The sequence below is a fragment of the Aegilops tauschii genome, chromosome 7 (assembly GCF_002575655.3).
Source record: "Aegilops tauschii subsp. strangulata cultivar AL8/78 chromosome 7, Aet v6.0, whole genome shotgun sequence".
Lineage (NCBI taxonomy): Eukaryota > Viridiplantae > Streptophyta > Magnoliopsida > Poales > Poaceae > Aegilops > Aegilops tauschii.
Window position 1 is genome coordinate 73,285,761 of NC_053041.3, and position 17,215 is coordinate 73,302,975.

At 42.7% G+C, this 17,215-nt stretch overlaps 1 protein-coding gene across 2 annotated transcripts; it reads left to right on the forward strand.

Moving 5' to 3' along the window:
* Positions 1 to 12,146: 12,146 nt before the first annotated feature.
* LOC109753420 (uncharacterized) lies at positions 12,147 to 15,703 on the forward strand. 2 transcript variants are annotated; one of them, XM_020312320.4, is made up of 6 exons: positions 12,147 to 12,816; positions 13,351 to 13,470; positions 13,668 to 13,721; positions 14,206 to 14,261; positions 14,625 to 14,802; positions 15,518 to 15,703. In XM_020312320.4, exons 1-4 carry the CDS (start codon positions 12,652 to 12,654, stop codon positions 14,215 to 14,217), a joined length of 351 nt encoding a protein of 116 aa, XP_020167909.3. In that variant the 5' UTR covers positions 12,147 to 12,651; the 3' UTR covers positions 14,218 to 14,261; positions 14,625 to 14,802; positions 15,518 to 15,703. The 2 variants fall into 2 exon arrangements, 1 of the variants encoding a protein (XP_020167909.3); XR_012188747.1 differs by having other exon boundaries at positions 12,171 to 12,816; positions 13,320 to 13,721.
* Positions 15,704 to 17,215: the final 1,512 nt, after the last annotated feature.

Genomic DNA, 17,215 nt, shown 5'->3' on the forward strand with positions numbered 1-17,215 from the left:
CTTAGAAGTTGGTTCAGGGAGTGTCCAATTGTTTTCATTCGTCAACATATTAGTCAATAGAATTTCAGCTTCATCAACAGTACTTTCCCTGAAAACACAACCAGCACAACTATCCAGGTGGTCTCTTAAAGTATGGGTTAGTCCATTATAAAAGATATCAAGTATTTCATTTTTCTTGAGAGGATGATCCGGCAAGGCATTAAGTAATTGGAGAAGCCTCCCCCAAGCTTGTGGGAGACTCTCTTCTCCAATTTGCACAAAATTATATATATCCCTTAAAGCAGCTTGTTTCTTATGAGCAGGGAAATATTTAGAAGAGAAGTAATAAATCATATCCTGGGGACTACGCACACAACCAGGATCAAGAGAATTAAACCATGTTTTGGCATCACCCTTTAATGAGAACGGAAATAATTTAAGGATATAATAGTAGTGAGTTTTCTCATCATTAGTGAATAGGGTAGCTATATCATTTAATTTAGTAAGATGTGCCACAACAGTTTCAGATTCATAGCCATAGAAAGGATCAGATTCAACCAGAGTAATTATCTCAGGATCGACAGAGAAATCATAATCCTTATCAGTAACAAAGATAGGTGAAGTACCATAAGAAGGATCATATTATCAAGCATAGAAGTAGTTTCATCATAAGTATCATGCATAGCAAAAGTGGCATCATCAATAACGTGCGACATATCAGAATTAATAACAGAAGCAGGTTTAGGTGTCGCAAGCTTACTCAAAACAGAAGGTGAATCAAGTGCAGAGCTAGATGGCAGTTCCTTACCTCCCCTCGTAGTTGAGGGATAAATTTTAGTTCTTTCGTCTTTCAAGTTCCTCATAGTGACCAGCAGATATAACTCCCAAGTGACTCAAAGAATAGAGCTATGCTCCCCGGCAACGGCGTAAGAAAATAGTCTTGATAACACACAAGTATAGGGAATCACAACAATTTTCGAGGGTAGAGTATTCAACCCAAATTTATTGATTCGACACAAGGGGAGCCAAAGAATATTCTTAAGTATTAGCAGTTGAGTTGTCAATTCAACACAACCTGGATAACTTAATATCTGCAGCAAAGTATTTAGTAGCAAAGTAGTATGGAAGTAACGGTAACGGTGGCAAAAGTAACAGTGATAGTTTTGTAGTAATTGTAAAAGTGGCAACGGAAAAGTAACTAGGCAAAGAGCAATATGTGAAAAGCTCGTAGGCATTGGATAGGTGATGGGTGATTATGTCGGATGCGATTATTCATGCAACAATTATAACATAGGGTGACACAGAACTAGCTCCAGTTCATCAATGTAATGTAGGCATGTGTTCTGAATATAGTCATACGTGCTTATGGAAAAGAACTTGCATGACATCTTTTGTCCTACCCTCCCGTGGCAGTGGGGTCCTATTGAAAACTAAGTGATATTAAGGCCTCCTTTTAATAGAGTACCGGACCAAAGCATTAACACATAGTGAATACATGAACTCCTCAAACTACGGTCATCACCGGGAGTGGTCCCGATTATTATCAATTCGGGGTTGCCGGATCATAACACATAGTAGGTGACTATTGACTTGCAAGATAGGATCAAGAACTCACATATATTCATGAAAACATAATAGGTTCAGATCTGAAATCATGGCACTCGGGCCCTAGTGACAAGCATTAAGCATAGCAAAGTCATAGCAACATCAATCTCAAAACATAGTGGACACTAGGGATCAAACCCTAACAAAACTAACTCGATTACATGATAAATATCATCCAACCCATCACCGTCCAGCAAGCCTATGATGAATTACTCACGCACGGCGGTGAGCATCATGAAATTGGTGATGTAGGATCGTTGATGATGACGACGGCGACGGATTCCCCTCTCCGGAGCCCCAAACAGACTCCAGATCAGCCCTCCCGAGAGAGATTAGGGCTTGGCGGCGGCTCGTACCGTAAAACACAATGAATCCTTCTCTCCGATTTTTTTTCTCCCCGAACGTGAATATATGGAGTTGGAGTTGAGGCCGGTGGAGCACCAGGGGGCCCACGAGGCAGGGGGCGCGCCCAGGGGGTAGGCGCGCCCCCACCCTCGTGGACAGGGTGTGCGCCCCCTGGCCTTGATTCTTTCGCAGGTATTTTTTACTATTTCCAAAAATAATCTCCGTGAAGTTTTAGGTCATTCCGAGAACTTTTATTTCTGCACAAAAATAACACCATGGCAATTCTGCTGAAAACAGCGTCAGTCCGGGTTAGTTCCATTCAAATCATGCAAGTTAGAGTCCAAAACAAGGGCAAAAGTGTTTGGAAAAGTAGATACGATGGAGACATATCAAAGACCTTTTTTCCAATCTAGCTTTTTCCATGACCGTGCCGAATGGCTGATGCACAGGAAGAGTAATTGAATGTACTAAAATTGTTGACAAATTTAACACGTAATAAAAAATGATGTCATGATGTAATTCACATATACGATGACTGGCTAACCAGGGTGGCATTGCAAAATTCACATATATGATGCCTGGCTAAACAAGATGGCATTGCATGATTCACATATATTATAAAGAAACTAAACAGATGGCATTGACACAAAGCATGTCTAAACTAAGCAGATGACATCTTTGATGTATACAGTAAGCAATGCAAGGCACCATATGCATGATATTATGAACATCAGCATGCCAAGTTAGAGCGAAGACCTCATGGGGTAAATAGGAGTGGTCTTCTGCTTCTGAATCCCCCTCAGACCAGTTATCTTCCTCTTGATTACGATCCGAAATGGGTGGAGGGGGGCTGCCTTTACGCCCACCATGGAGCGACGTCTGCATGAAATTTTATTGCCATGCAAGGCTCGTCTCTTTTGGTCTACATGTTCAGTTCCATTGTGTACAATAACTGACATCCATAGGAATAAAACATACTGCATGCACAAATCCAGAGTGATGGTAGCAAACTGTGGATAGACCCAAAACCAATGATTGCAGGTATATAATAGCTTTAGTTAAAAAATACAGATAATGGCTCCTTAATGTTTGTTTGCACCCAACATGAAACTCATAGTAGACAACCGAGATTAACCAGATAGTAGACAAATAGTACTGATTGCTGCCCCAATATGTACCCCACAACCATTTAAAAACTCGAGTTTCAGCATAAGTTTGGACCTGACTCGGAGTCTAATAGGTGAACACGACGATAAAGTAGCATGTCATCATATTAAGCGATGCATAACGTAAGCAGACACGGAAGAGTGCGACCTCTCTTGCGGACCCGTGTAGTCCTCAAGGTCATCTGGTCAGTTGACGATGGTAATGCAGTTGTTGTGGCTGCCAGCGGCGGGGAAGAAGATCTGAGGCGGCGAAAGATAGTCTGGAGAGCGGATCCCTACTGTGGTGAACCCTTCCGTCGTTGGAGCAGCTGAGCTGGGGTGGAACACAACACCGCAGGAGCAGGACAAACCACACAAGGTTTTCTTTGACACATATTTGTAACAAAAGTAATTGTGTAAGGGCTTGTTTGAATTTGAGGATTCTAACAATGCAGGGATAGGAAATAGACAGGAATAGGATAGGAATGCATGTGCAAAATAGAGAATTTAAAAACACAGGATTTCTGCCAATCTGGGTGTTTGGTTCACAAGAATTGGAAGATCACAGGATGCAAAGAAGCATCGTGAGATTAAGTCAAACTACAAGAAAATGTATGATTATAATGCTATTATGCTACTATCTCTTAGTCTTGTGCTTCATGAATAGGAATTTGAAAAGGAGGACAAGTGGACATTAAAATTCCTACGGTTTTTCTTTCAAGGAGACACTAAAGGAACAAATCCTACAGTTTTCCTTTGCTCCATTCCTTTGCACCAAATTCATGAAAAGTAGTACCATACGAAACTTTCCAATTCCTATGTTTTACATTCACTTTTCCTTTCAAGCACTGGCGATTCTAGTAGGCAGGCTTGAGCAAGAAAAAGCCTACACTAAAAAAATGTTTTTGTGCTACTTCTATTACTTTGGACCCAGGCCACTGCCCTACTAGCTCAGCTCCCAGGGCCATCGACAAATGCACAGCTCAAACGCGCAGAGATAAATAATGATGGCGTTCAAGAGAGTCCATCACGGATAGCTAAGTTGCCTGGTACCTCACTGCTTGTCATATAGTAGGATACAATAATCATATTTCCCGTTACTCCGTGTGCTCAGTGGACAATATATATAACATGTAGAGTCAAAAAGAGATGCAACAAGTGTACAACCTCTTTGTTGAAGCCATGTCGATATCAGCGTGATTAGGTTGGCCGGTGAGGATGCTCCGGCTGACTTGGCTGTCGGAGGAGGGGAAGAAGATCTTAGGCGTCTGGAGATGGAGCCCGAAGTACTGCTCCGCTGTGATGGAGGGTTTCGTTGTTGGAGTAGCTCCGGTGAGTTGTACGACGTCGAGGCTGAAGCAGGACAAGAGAGACAACGTTAACCTGAGTGGAATTCTAATAGCATCTCCAATAGATGGCGTAAAATACATAACCACAAAGTGCTAGATGTAAAATACACCAGCCGCTCATCTCTGAACTTAACTGTCGAAACTGAATTTAACTGTCGAAACTGAACTTAACTGTCGAAACTGAATTTTGCTGTCGAAACTGAATTTTACTGTCCGAACTGAACACACTAGAGGTGAGGCTACACGTCAGTAGACTGACTTTTTCATCTCTGGTTAGTCGATTTTGCAGCCATCGGATACGAAATCAAGGGCCTGCAGTTCATCTTCAACCTCCACCCCCTGAGCCGCCAGCCACCACCGGCCAAACAGCCGCCCCCCGCCGCCCGCGGACGGCAGTGCGCCGCCCCGCCTGCCCCGAAAATACTCCCCACCTCCGGTCCGCCGCGGCCCCGGCCATCCCTCTAGCCCCCCCCCTGCCGAGCTTTTTCTCCGGCGATCCCCACGCCACTGCCCCACCACCGCCGGCGACCACCGCCCCCATCCCTGAACCCTAAGATAGATAGTGGGGTTCCTCTCCGGCGAGCCCCCTTCCCCGCTGCGGCTGGTTCTTCCTTAACACCGGCGAGCCCCCACCCCTTGAAAATCGACTGACCCAAAAGTCGATTCAGTCGACTGAAGTGTAGCTAAATCAGAGCAGCATCGCAAGCAAGAGCAAGAGCGAGAGCAGCAGCGCGAGCAAGAGCAAGAGCAAGAGCAGACAAGGCAGGGGACCGAGAGCAAGAGCAGAGCAGCAGCGCGAGCGAGAGCTAAAGCAGCAGCAGCTCCTGCTGATGTGGACGTCGCCGCCGAGGGAGCGATGCCGTGGAGGAAGTGGCCGGCGATGCTGCCGTGGATGGAGGCGCGTCGTGTCGGCTCGGGACCGAGCGCCGACAGCACCGTGAGATCGAATGAAGAAGAAAATGCGGCGATTAGGGTACAACCTCTTTGGTGGCGCCGATTAGGCCGCAGCTTCATCCGAGGAAACGGTGATGATGATGCTCTTTCGGTGGTGCAGGTGAAGACGGCGGTGTGGGAATGGAGGTGGCGCGAAAGACGAGGGGAAGGTAGGGGCAGCTCCTTGGAGGTGGAGGACGGGGTGGCTGAATCGGCGGGACGACCAGATCGACAATGGATCCTCATCCGGTACGGTGGATGAGGGACGTCGAGGTGTTGTTGCGGACGACGTCGTCGGGGAAGAGGCTCCGGCTGGGTGGCGAACGGAGGAGGGTGTGGGGCTTCGCGGGTTTTCCCGGCCTCGGTGTACGAATGGGTGGGCAGATGGGATGGGTGTGGGGAACCATGGCTTAGGGACGCGCTTGTCCGAAATGTGGGGTAAGTTACGAAAGTATCCCCACCGATTTGAGGCGGTTCTTTCGGTTCAGGGATATCACGGGCATTTCGCGTGTCGGGATTTCACAGGAGGTGGGAGTTTTCACGCGCGTTGTAATTTTGGAATAGCAAGGCGCGGGTTGAGATGGAGGGTGTTGTCGTAGCACAACGAGAGAAAGATATATCATAAATATTTCGGGCTAACAAGGCGCGGGTTGAAATTTCCGGACAAGCCTAACCTGTACTGTACCAAATCAATTCGCACTACAAATGTCATTCAAAACTTTGAATTCATGTTATGTTCAATTAAAATATTTCGCTACGTGTATAATGCATGCAACCTACTACTCAAATGAATGTTTTAGTGCATTCCAAATGTATATACTACCGCTTCAATATGAACTAAATTTAAATTCGTTTTTTTATTTGAATAAGATCTACAATAATGATTGTTGTGAAGTCAAAGCATTTGAATTTGTTTCTCTATTTTAATAAGATCTACAATCATCATTATTGTCAAGTTAAACCATCATTTGTGTATTATCTTCACAGCACACCACATGATTAGTCTCGAGTTACATATGAACTATGTGTACTATATGAACTCGAACTAGATTTTTTGAATTGACTTTATGTTGATCTCAAATCACAGTGCATTTCAAGCTCTAGCTAGATCTTCATAATCTAAACCATGTCTCATATGTATAATGTGTTTATCACATTATGTATGGTGCCCCGCCCCCTACGCCTACAAGTATTTAGATGTGAGTTGCAAACACCACACATTACCACAAATTCAAATAAAATGTGAGAATGTTTGATATATAGTATTGTTTAGATTGTTCGATATTTAGTTGTAAGCTGCAAACGCCACACATCTATTTATATATAAAAAGGAATTGACGGGTTAACCACAAAAAAGAGAAATAGATTAAAATTCCCTCAATAATTAGAAAGATCTAACCATCTATTTGGTGGATTAATTATTAATAGCCATTCGATTTAAGTGATTAAAATTATCCACCAATGCCATTACTTACATGGAAATTGGCCTTGGTTTAACAAAAAAACTGCAAAAAGAGAAATATGCTAAAAAAATCCTATAGTAATTAGAATCATCTGGCCCTTTGTTGGATTTTTAAGAAAATCACAACCATTTGATCTGCTAACATCACAATAGTTACAGAAATTACACACCGCTGCCATTATGTAAAGAAAACCTTTCACGTATTCCATCATATTGTAAAAGAAATTCACGCCTCAAACAGTTTTTCTCTGTAAACTAGCAGCCTCCATCGCCGCCACGGCCCAAGTCTCCTCTGTGATCTGCCGATCTCCATTATTCTACCTTCATGAAGCTCATGCAACAGATGATCGTCATGTCCATGCGCATGGATGGGTCAGGCAGGAGGATCCTCTCGTTTTCTCTGCCTCTGTAACCTCGCAGCCTCCATCGCCACCATGGCCCAAGTCTCCTCCACGATCTCCATTGCTCTACCTTGATGGCGCTCATGCAAGAGATGATCGTCATGTCGACGCGCATGGATGGGTCTGGCAGGAAGATCCTCCCGTGGATGACCATGATGATTATGATGGACGGGTCTGGAAGGTGGCTCCTCCCGTGGATGACCATGATGATTATCTTCTCCAAATCGGTCCGATTGTCTTATTGTCATGAGCATGATGTTATTATCACTAGTAGAAAACATGGCTTTGGTTCGGCCAGAAAAGAGCATTAATCCCGGTTGCATTACGAACCGGGACTAATGTGAGCATTAGTCCCGGTTCGAGCGGCTAGGGCACCGTACAGGCATTGGTCCCGGTTCAAATGGGACCTTTAGTCCCGGTTGGTGCCATGAACCGGGACTAAAGGGTGCGATGCCCATTAGTACCGGTTCGTGGCACCAACCGGTATTAAAGGTTAGACCTTTAGTCCCGGTTCGAGCCACCAACCGGTACTAATGGGGTTTGAGGCATTAGTACCGGTTCGTGGCACGAACCGGTACTAAAGGTCCCATTTTCAAACTCTACCCCCCCCCCCCTCCCCGTGGATCGCCTTTTCAGCTTTGTAAAAAACAAAAGAAAATGATAAAAACTTCAAAAATTTGGACATGTTTTGCAAAAAGTGTAGGGAAAATGTAAAACGGCTATAACTTTTGCATAAGATGTCAGAAAAAAACGTATAATATATCAAAATGTTCAGCACTAAAATCCGCATCCGATTTTGACCGCCTACGGCCTGTTTGAAATTTTTTAGAATCCTCAAATTCTAAAAGGAAAAAAAGTTATGCTCAAATTTCATTTTTTTGAATTTTTGTTAAATCTGGTCAAACTATGGTCAAACTACTTATTCAAGAAGTATTAGTGTTACTAAATAATTATTCAAGAATATTAGTGTTACTAAATAATTATTTCAGTTTTTTTAAATTTTGGTCAAATCTGGTCAAATTGTGGTCAAACTGTGGTCGAACTATGGTCAAACAATGGTCAAACTAATTATTCAAGAAATATTAGTGTTACGAAATAATTATTTCAGTTTTGTTGAATTTTGGTCAAATCTGGTCAAACTGTGGTCAAACTATGGTCAAACTACTTATTCAAGAAATATTAGTGTTACTAAATAATTATTGTTTTTTAGAACAATAGTTTCAAACTCAAACAGTGAAATGTGTGACTTCATGCTCAAGCTAAATTCCTGAGGGTTAATAGGATTGACATCTTACTATTGTGAGGAAAACAACAAGTGCAGACTTGGAAACGAGGGAGATTAGAACCCGGAAGTTAAGCGTGCTCAGGCTGGAGTAGTGAGAGGATGGGTCACCGTCCGGGAAGTTAGATGATTTGGAATGATGAGGGTTTTTTAGAGATTAGAGGTTAAATTGAGCAGTGATGAGGGGTGATTAGAGATTAGAGGTTAAAATAATTCAGAAATTTGAAAATAAAAAAAATTCAAAAAAAAATCATAAAATTTCCTTTAGTACCGGTTCGTGTTACCAACCGGGACTAAAGGTGGACCTCCAGGCAGCGGCCACGTGGAGGGCCTTTAGTCCCGGTTCGTGTAAGAACCGGGACTAAAGGGGGAAGCTTTAGTAACGACCCTTTAGTCCCGGTTCCAGAACCGGGACTAAAGGCCCTTTTTCTACTAGTGTATGTCCATGGAGAAGGCACTGAAGGAGGTTCAAAGATTAATTAGTTGTCAAAGCGTCGAAGGACATGAGCATCGATGGTAGTGCAGATCCGTTCAGAAAGGACCAAATCCAATCAGATCCATTGAGCACGGACAGCAAGGTAGCCGATACGTGGTTTTCCTCAACTTTTGAGAGAAAAATGGGTGAGAAGCAATCCAGGGATTTATATGCTTGCTGTATCTATGGGATATGATCAGTTCACGTCAATGGACAGAGAAAACGAGAGACACTACAAGAAATATGTCAACTAGTGACCTTCTCTCAGTGACCCCGGCTGAATTGGTCGTAAATCCACGGCCATTTCGCTTGGAAGGGCTCAAACCCTGAAATTGCCTTACACCAAATGGTCATAAAGCAGACAAGAGTGGTCAACGACCTTCTTTCTACCTGATTACGACCAATATAAATGGTCATGAGGTTGTGAACGTGGATGCATTGGTACTTAAGGTGTCGCTCAAGGTGGGCTTGGGCCTCGGTGGAACGAGGCCACCTTCTTTTAAAAAAAATATGTGTGCCATGTAGGCCCCGGCCCATCCAGGAAGAAATGTGGGATGCCCTCATATTACTCAAAAAGAACATATATTCGGCCCAACGAAAATGGGAAAATAACAAGTTTTTCATTAGAATGGGAAAATAATGAACTCCTTCGTGAATCTTGCTATATGGTTTAGCAATTACAAAACTAAACATGTAATTCAAAAAAATGTTAATGTTAATACGTATTTCAAAAAATGTAATCACGTGTTTAAAAAACTATATGTGTGCATTTGAAAATTTTCATGCATATAAAAAATGGTAATCATAAATAATATTAGATATGTAAAAAAAAGTTTCATGTGTATGCAAAAATAATCATCAGTACGTATATATGAAAATTTTACAATATATATATGGAAAAGTAGATAACAAAACAAGATTTTCTAAAAATGTTAATCATGTATTTAAATTTTTCTAACCAATATCAACAATGTTTTATATGTATAAAAAAATGTACAATGTGTAAAAACAAATATAGACATCAATACCTATGTATGAAAAGATATTTTTTTATTGGGAATACATGAAAATATGTTAATCATGTATTCGAAAAAAATTAAACATATATAAACAATATGTACAATGTGTCTTAAAAATGTAGACATGTGTTCAAAATATTAGACATCAAAATATTTATTAAAAATGTTAATGATGTAACTAAAAACCGTTTAATATCTATAAAAAATGTTTCTAGTGTACACAAATTTGTTCATAAAATGTGGTCTAATATTTGCCGTATTACAAGTTTATTATTTTTGCTGGTAACTTGGCCACATATAATGACACAATGCGAAGGTTTTCCAATTTTTTGATTTTTTTTTAATTTTCTATGCTTGTTTCAAAATGCGGTCAAAACGGCGGGCATGACCGTTGCTAGCGAGTGGGTGAATCTTGGAAAGATTTTGGTGTTTCTCTAATTAAATAGATACTTTTGTACCTAAAAATGATTTTTGGCAAAAATAAATAGCAAACTATAAGGCAGCTACAGTTCAAATTTGACCCATTTCCTGTTAAATCGGCGGAATTTTGTCTTTTTCACGAGAGGTAGATAAAAACTATTGACACCTAACCATTTTGTCAATTGTGCATTAAATATGGCCTAATATTTTAGAAAATTGATTTGGTCCAATTTTGCAACAAATATATGGTAGATCCTTCACAAAAAAACTCATTTTGGGCATTCAAACAATGGAAAATGAATTTTTCGTCCAAAGAAAATGAAAACTCCCTTAGGCAACATCGTTTGCCATTCCAAGATGCACCCTCGTGCACAATATGAGATCATTTGAACAAACTATGCCATGAATGTGGCCATAAGATTGATCATTTGGGTTGAAAGCCATGAATCTTCACACATGATAGCTCATTTCTGAAAACATTTTTTAAAAGGTTTGCCGTATTACAAGTTTATTATTTTTTATGGTAACTTGGTCACATATAATGACACAATGCGGAGGTTTCCCAATTTTTTGATTTTTTTTGAATTTTTTATGCCCGTTTCAAAATGCGGTCAAAACGGCGGGAATAACCGTTCCTATCTAGTGGTTGAATCTTGAAATTTTTTTGGTGTTTCTCTGATTAAATAGATACTTTTGTACCTAGAAATGATTTTTTGAAAAAATAAATAGCAAATTATGAGGCAGCCGTAGTTCAAATTTGACCCGCTTCCTACTGAAACGGCAGAAATTTGTCTTTTTCACAAGAGATTGATCAAAACTTTTGACACCCAACCATTTGGTCAATTGTGCATTAAACATGGCCTGGTATTTTAGAAAATTGATTTGGTACAATTTTACAACAACTATTTGGTAGGTCCTTCACAAAAAAACCTCTTTTCGGGCACTCGAAAAATGGAAAATGAATTTTCCGGGCAAAGAAAATGAAAACTCCCTTAGGCAACATTGTTTGGAATTCCAAGATGCACCCTTATGCACAATATGAGATCATTTGAACAAACTATGCCATGAATGTGGCCATAAGATTGATCATTTGTCTTGAAAGTTATGAATCTTCACGCATGATTGCTCATTTCTGAGAACATTTTTTTAAAATAATTGTCGTATTACCAGTTTATTATTTTTCCTGAAAACTTGCTCACATATGATGACACAATGCAAAGGTTTTCCAATTTTTTTTATTTTTTATGCCCGTTTTAAAATGCGGTCGAAACGGCGGGCTTGACCGTTCATAGCTAATTGTTGAATCTTGGAAACCTTTTCATGTTTCTCTGATTAAATAAATAATTTTGTACCTAAAAATGATTTTTGGGAAAAATAAATAGCAAACTATGAGGCAACTGCAGATTAAATTTGACCCGCTTCCTATTGAATCGGCGGATATTTGTTTAAATGAACAAAAATAGCTAGAAGGATCGGAGATGCATACAAATTGGTGATCATCCATAAAATGTGGTCTAAACTAAGTGAAAATTTTAGTGATGCCATTTGCAAAATAATTTTGCTAGTTGGTTCACAAAACCCCCTGTTTTTAGCACTAAGAGATAATTTAAATAAATACCTCATGTTTTGAACCAATCAGGAAGCAGCCCACGAATCACCCCCTGTAGTCGATCTGAGCCGTCCACACTCTCCGTCAGTCCCCCGATCCAGCGTCTCTCGCTCACCTCTCACCTCTCGTCCCTCTCCCACCAACCCTCCCTCTCTCCCTCCCCGATCCAGATCGCCGCTGCCTCCCCCTCTCTCTCTCCCCGATCCAGATCGGTCGCCTCTCCTCCCTTCCTTCTGCCGCTTCCCTATCTCTCTTCCCGTCACCGGCGGCGGCGCCCTCCTTCCCTCACGCTGCACCCAAACCTCCCTCCCGCTCCCAGCTTTTCTTCCTCCTCCGCCGCCTCTAGGGTTTCTCTCCCCGATCCCCAATCCCCTAGCGCTCCACTCCTTCCTTGCCGCCGCCACCTCCGGTGCCCGATCCTGGTGACCTCAGGCGGGAATCGAAGACCCCTGTCCGGCAAGATCTGGCGGGCGCCCGAGCCCGAGCGATGAGGTGGTCCAGATCGTGCACGGGGACGCAGCGGGGGACCCGACGGTGGTCACCGTCAGCTGCCCGAACAAGACCTGCCTGGGCTGCGACCTCTGCCGCCTCGTCGTCCTCTTCGGCCTCAACGTCCACAAGGGCGACATGAGCACCGACGGCCGCTGGTGCTACATCGTGCTCGGGGTCGCCGCCTCGCGCCGGGCCGGGCCGTGGACTGGGACGTCCTCAAGGAGCGGCTGGTGGAGCTTCGTTCGCACCGCGCTGGAGCAGACCCGCCTCCGCACCGCCCTCACGCCCCACCCCTCGCAGGTTGGTTCATGTCCTACTACTTCCCTTTGCTCGCCTTGCCGAGCTCCCTGCTCCTGTTTCCTTGCCACCTTGCAATGTCCTAGCTCGGTACACGCTGCGCTGGCGAGCATGCTCTGTCTGCTCGAGGTGACTAGCAAAGCCGTAACTGCATACTGGTGTCCATGCTAGCCCAGCCCGTTAGGCAGGTGTCCACGAATTCAGATGCGCCTGCTAACTGAAAATTTAGTCTAAAACAGAGGAGCAAAACCAGTACTGTTGTGATGTCGCACTAGTGCCAGCTGAATTTCGGTGCAATATTCAGGTCTTTGTCTGAAGCACGAGCGTCATTTCATTTCTTCAGATATATAATCAATTGTTGACTACTTAAGGCTTTGAGTGAGGGTCAGTCTCCGAGTCTGGTATAGTGGTATAGGCATTTTTTTATGCAATTGTCCATCTAGAACATCATAAAGTGTAGGTCTCCTGTGATATCAGCTGACGCCAGTCACATTTGTCATTCACAGAAGATGATTTTGTCCTGTGTCATGCTTCCAGGAAAAGTTCAGGCTCATACGAGCCAACGACGATGCGACTGTTTTGGATGCTCTCTCCTTCAGCGCTCGTAAAATTAGACTGCTTCACAGCTTGACGGTTGAGAAGAAAAACTATGTTCAGGTACTTCATCTCCAAGTCCAAAGTTTCCTTGACCAAAACCCACCAACAATTATCCCAAAAGGCTATGAACTGAAATATAGGTTTACATGTGAAGCTGCTTATATCTGAATATTACAGCTGCAGTTTGTTCTGTAAAAATAGTTGCTAGCTCTTTCTGTGACCCATCTTTATTTCTTTGTTCTGTTTGGATCGAGGAGGAGCCCTCTTTGGTCGACATGCACGAGGAGGAGGAAATTGTCTCCCCACACAAGGTTGATCCCTCTCGACTTTACTGTGAGGTTTTTTCTATCACTGCTATGTTGTAGCCTAGTTTCTGTTGTGGCCCTTAAACCAAGCTTATATCATATTTGCACCTGTATGATGTGTGTGTGCTTGATGCTCATGTACTAAGTAAGGTTGGTGGTTGTTTTGCGACTGAATCGTGTTTCAGTTTGATACCACTATGCTTTCTCTTGTCAAATTCGTCCCTGACTAGTATAGTTAGTACTATTGCAGCAGGTTGATTGATTGAGGGAAAACTCTTGCCTCTGCTTAACATATCTAAAATCTAGTCAAATTCCTCAACAACATATTTTTTTTACAACAACAATGCATTCAAAAATCTGACCTATCTATATACACACATTGTGGAAGAAATAGGATATATATGTGCTTCTGTTGCTTCTATATTATATATATACATGTACGTTTAGTTATTCGACATGATTCAACATTTTTCTGTTTGATTTGGTGCAGGAGGATGCCTGAGCTGACCAGGAGGACACCCTCGTCCACCCCGGCCACCACACAAGGTCGTCCTTCTATTTCTTTCGCTGTTTGTTCATGTGCTACTTGTGTTTCAGTTCCATTGGCTCCTATTGCAAACAAGTCTATACATTAGACTAGCCCAAGTGTTGTAAGTGCTGGGTGTCCTAGATACAGAAATATACCAAGTGCAAGTGGGTGCTCGTGTTGTGCATAGTAGCAGATCTGTTTATGTGAGCTATACAATGGCCTATTTCTTCCTAATGCTATGAACACTATCTCATGATCGACCAGGTCCCTGCTCTGTTTCTTCTTTTGCATCCTGTATGTATGTATGTGTCTGACGACAAAGTGGTTTCTTCAGAATTGATCGAGTCTGACAAAGTTGTTCTGAACATTTCTTGAAACAGGGCGAGGCCGGTGATGTCCGTGCGGTGATGTCCCTGGGGTGGCGCCACTGTGCCCGGCGCTTTCCCTGGTCGCTGCGGTGGTGCTTCGGCGGCTTCCAGACCCTCTCCTCGATGTGGTGATGGTCACACCACAGCCGTGGTGTGGCTGAGCCTGTGCTACGGTTACAACCTTCCTCTGGTGAGCTCCTCCCCGTTCCTTCTTCTCTGATGTAGCTCCTGCATGGCCTTGGCCATGATTTGGGTTGGATGTGGGGCTCTGCTAGTTGCTGCTAGATGCTGTAACCAAGCATCAACTCCTACTAGAGCTCTCTGCTGATAAATTCATGCGGTTCTAGGGTCTGTCAGTAGCTGCCCATGTGTACTTGCTTTATAAATGTGCTCCCGTGATGCTCTGGTGGTATGGGGTTGCTCTGGATTTGCTAAGTTGGTTAGGAGCAGTGCTTAATCTGTTGTTTGCTCCTATGTGGCTCTGTTGTTTGCTCCTATGTGGCTCTGTTGGACTCATGCTCTGCTCCTACACCAGCAGCTTTATTGGTTCTATATACACTAGCAGCAGTAGCTCATGTACATGTAATTGGACTCCCAGGGTGTTGTTCTTGTAAATTCTTCCGTGTCTTTCTCTTTTTGCTGGTGCTACTACACATGTTAGATTGTTAGCTGTACTTGTTTCCATCTCAAATTACTTATCTTCTTGAACATATGCCTGATGCTTGGTGCATGTAGGATGTGCTCCGTGTGGATATCTATGCATTTGTTAAGATTTTTGTAGCACATGCTATGGCCTCAAAGATTGTTTATTTTATTTTCGTTCATACATGAGCACAGTTTTTTATTGCCGTCAAGGGGTGAATTGATTTGATCGTTAATATGTGGTTGGATGTGATGTTTTGCAGGTTGAAGGCGCTAAGGTGTTGGAGACGTGCGTGTACTTGTTGAGCGTTTTATCTGTAGAGTGCTATACTGTGATTGGTGTAATATTATATGGTTATATTGTGATTGGTGGAATGTAATAAACTTGATTGGTACATCGGTGATTTGGCTGTTATTTGAATATATTTAAATGTGTTCTCTGATTGGTATATCATTGAGTTACAAGTTGTGAAAAATTAAAACATGATGTTTGGGACCTAGTGCCTAGAAGAATCTGACAATGTGCATCCAATTGACTACAATAATCTGAAAATTGAATGTAACAAAAAAAAAAGAAAACCTGAAAATAAAAAATAAATAGAATGTGAAAAGGCTGCACCTCATGAAGCAAAAAAAGGCCGAACCAATGGCCCAAGCCCATGTAGCTAGTAAAAAACAATAGGCAAAAATACATTAAAAAGGCTGAATTGTTTGGCTCGGCCCATGTAAAACGCCGAATCGGACCGGGCTGATTCTTGTGCCACATCAGCTTGCCACGCTGGATGCCTACATGGCCTGAGGAGGTTGCTAGTGACCAAAAATTTGGTCGAAGAACCAACGACCTTTTACATATCACAGAGAAGGTCACTAATTTCAGTTTACGACCGCCAGCTTTTGACCTTCTGTTTTTGGTCACAAAAAGGTCGCAAATGAAAAACTATGACCTTTCAGCGGCCAATAGTGAGGGTCACAAGTTGACATATTTCTTGTAGTGAGAGTTGGAGCTGAAGATGGGGAGGATGGCCACGATCTGCACGGCTGCACCATACTGCTGGTCTTCCATCTTCTAATTTAATCAACTTAGCAGAAGATGTTCCCGGCTTCAAGCTCACTTGACAATCTCTTTGACACATGCCATATATACATCTCTAGGGCTGCACCATGATGACTTGTAGGATTAATTCCACCTGCTCTCCAGATCCGTCATGTGGTTGTTCCCAACTTCAAGCTGGCCTTAAAACCTCCTTGACACGGGCCACACATCTGCAGAGCTGCACCATGCAGCTGGTCTTTTGACTTCTTATTTAACCAACAAAGTGGGAGTTGTAGGATGAAGCAATCTCATCAAGAGAAAGTTGCAAGTGTTCCATGAGGTAATTGTTCACATTATTTTTTCTCAGCAAGAATTCATGGATTGGTTATTCTCAGTCTTTCAATCATTGTATGTAGTAAAAACTTCAAAATCATTATCCAATTTTTATTAGCTAGCGCACGGAACGATCATGTCATTTGCCTAAGGCTGCAATTGTCCTTGCAGAAAGCTCAGGTTTTGAGCAAGTAGAGCACTTTGCAAGACGGGCAAAAATCTAGCCTCCTTTCTCATGTACCTATCGAACCAGCGTGAGTCGACTGTGCAGACAGGTCACTGGATCCAAAATCAGATATAAACCCTCCTCTACTTAGTTTATTTTGGTGCGAAGTTATCAAAGATGTAGACTGCCGCCCGCAAAAAAAATGGGGCAGACGGCCGCCTAAAATATTGGGAAACATATGCAGCCGTAGAGGTTGGCGAGGACGATTGGAGCATGCACCCACATGGCTGGAGTACGTGGACATCGATCCAGTATGGCTGCATGTGTAGACGCTCCAGTGGCTTGGATACAAATGTTTTCTCTCTCTTTTTACCGGTCAATTAATGATTTCGTGGCTTCAGAAAAAAAACTTTCAAAAAAAGGCCAACA

Coding starts and splice junctions, on each gene's coding strand:
- LOC109753420 (XM_020312320.4), top strand. CDS start 12,652: ATGAGCACCGACGGCCGCTGGTGCTACATCGTGCTCGGGGTCGCCGCC. Junction 12,817..13,350: donor TCACGCCCCACCCCTCGCAG/GTTGGTTCATGT, acceptor TCATGCTTCCAG/GAAAAGTTCAGGCTCATACG. Junction 13,471..13,667: donor AGAAGAAAAACTATGTTCAG/GTACTTCATCTC, acceptor TGGATCGAGGAG/GAGCCCTCTTTGGTCGACAT.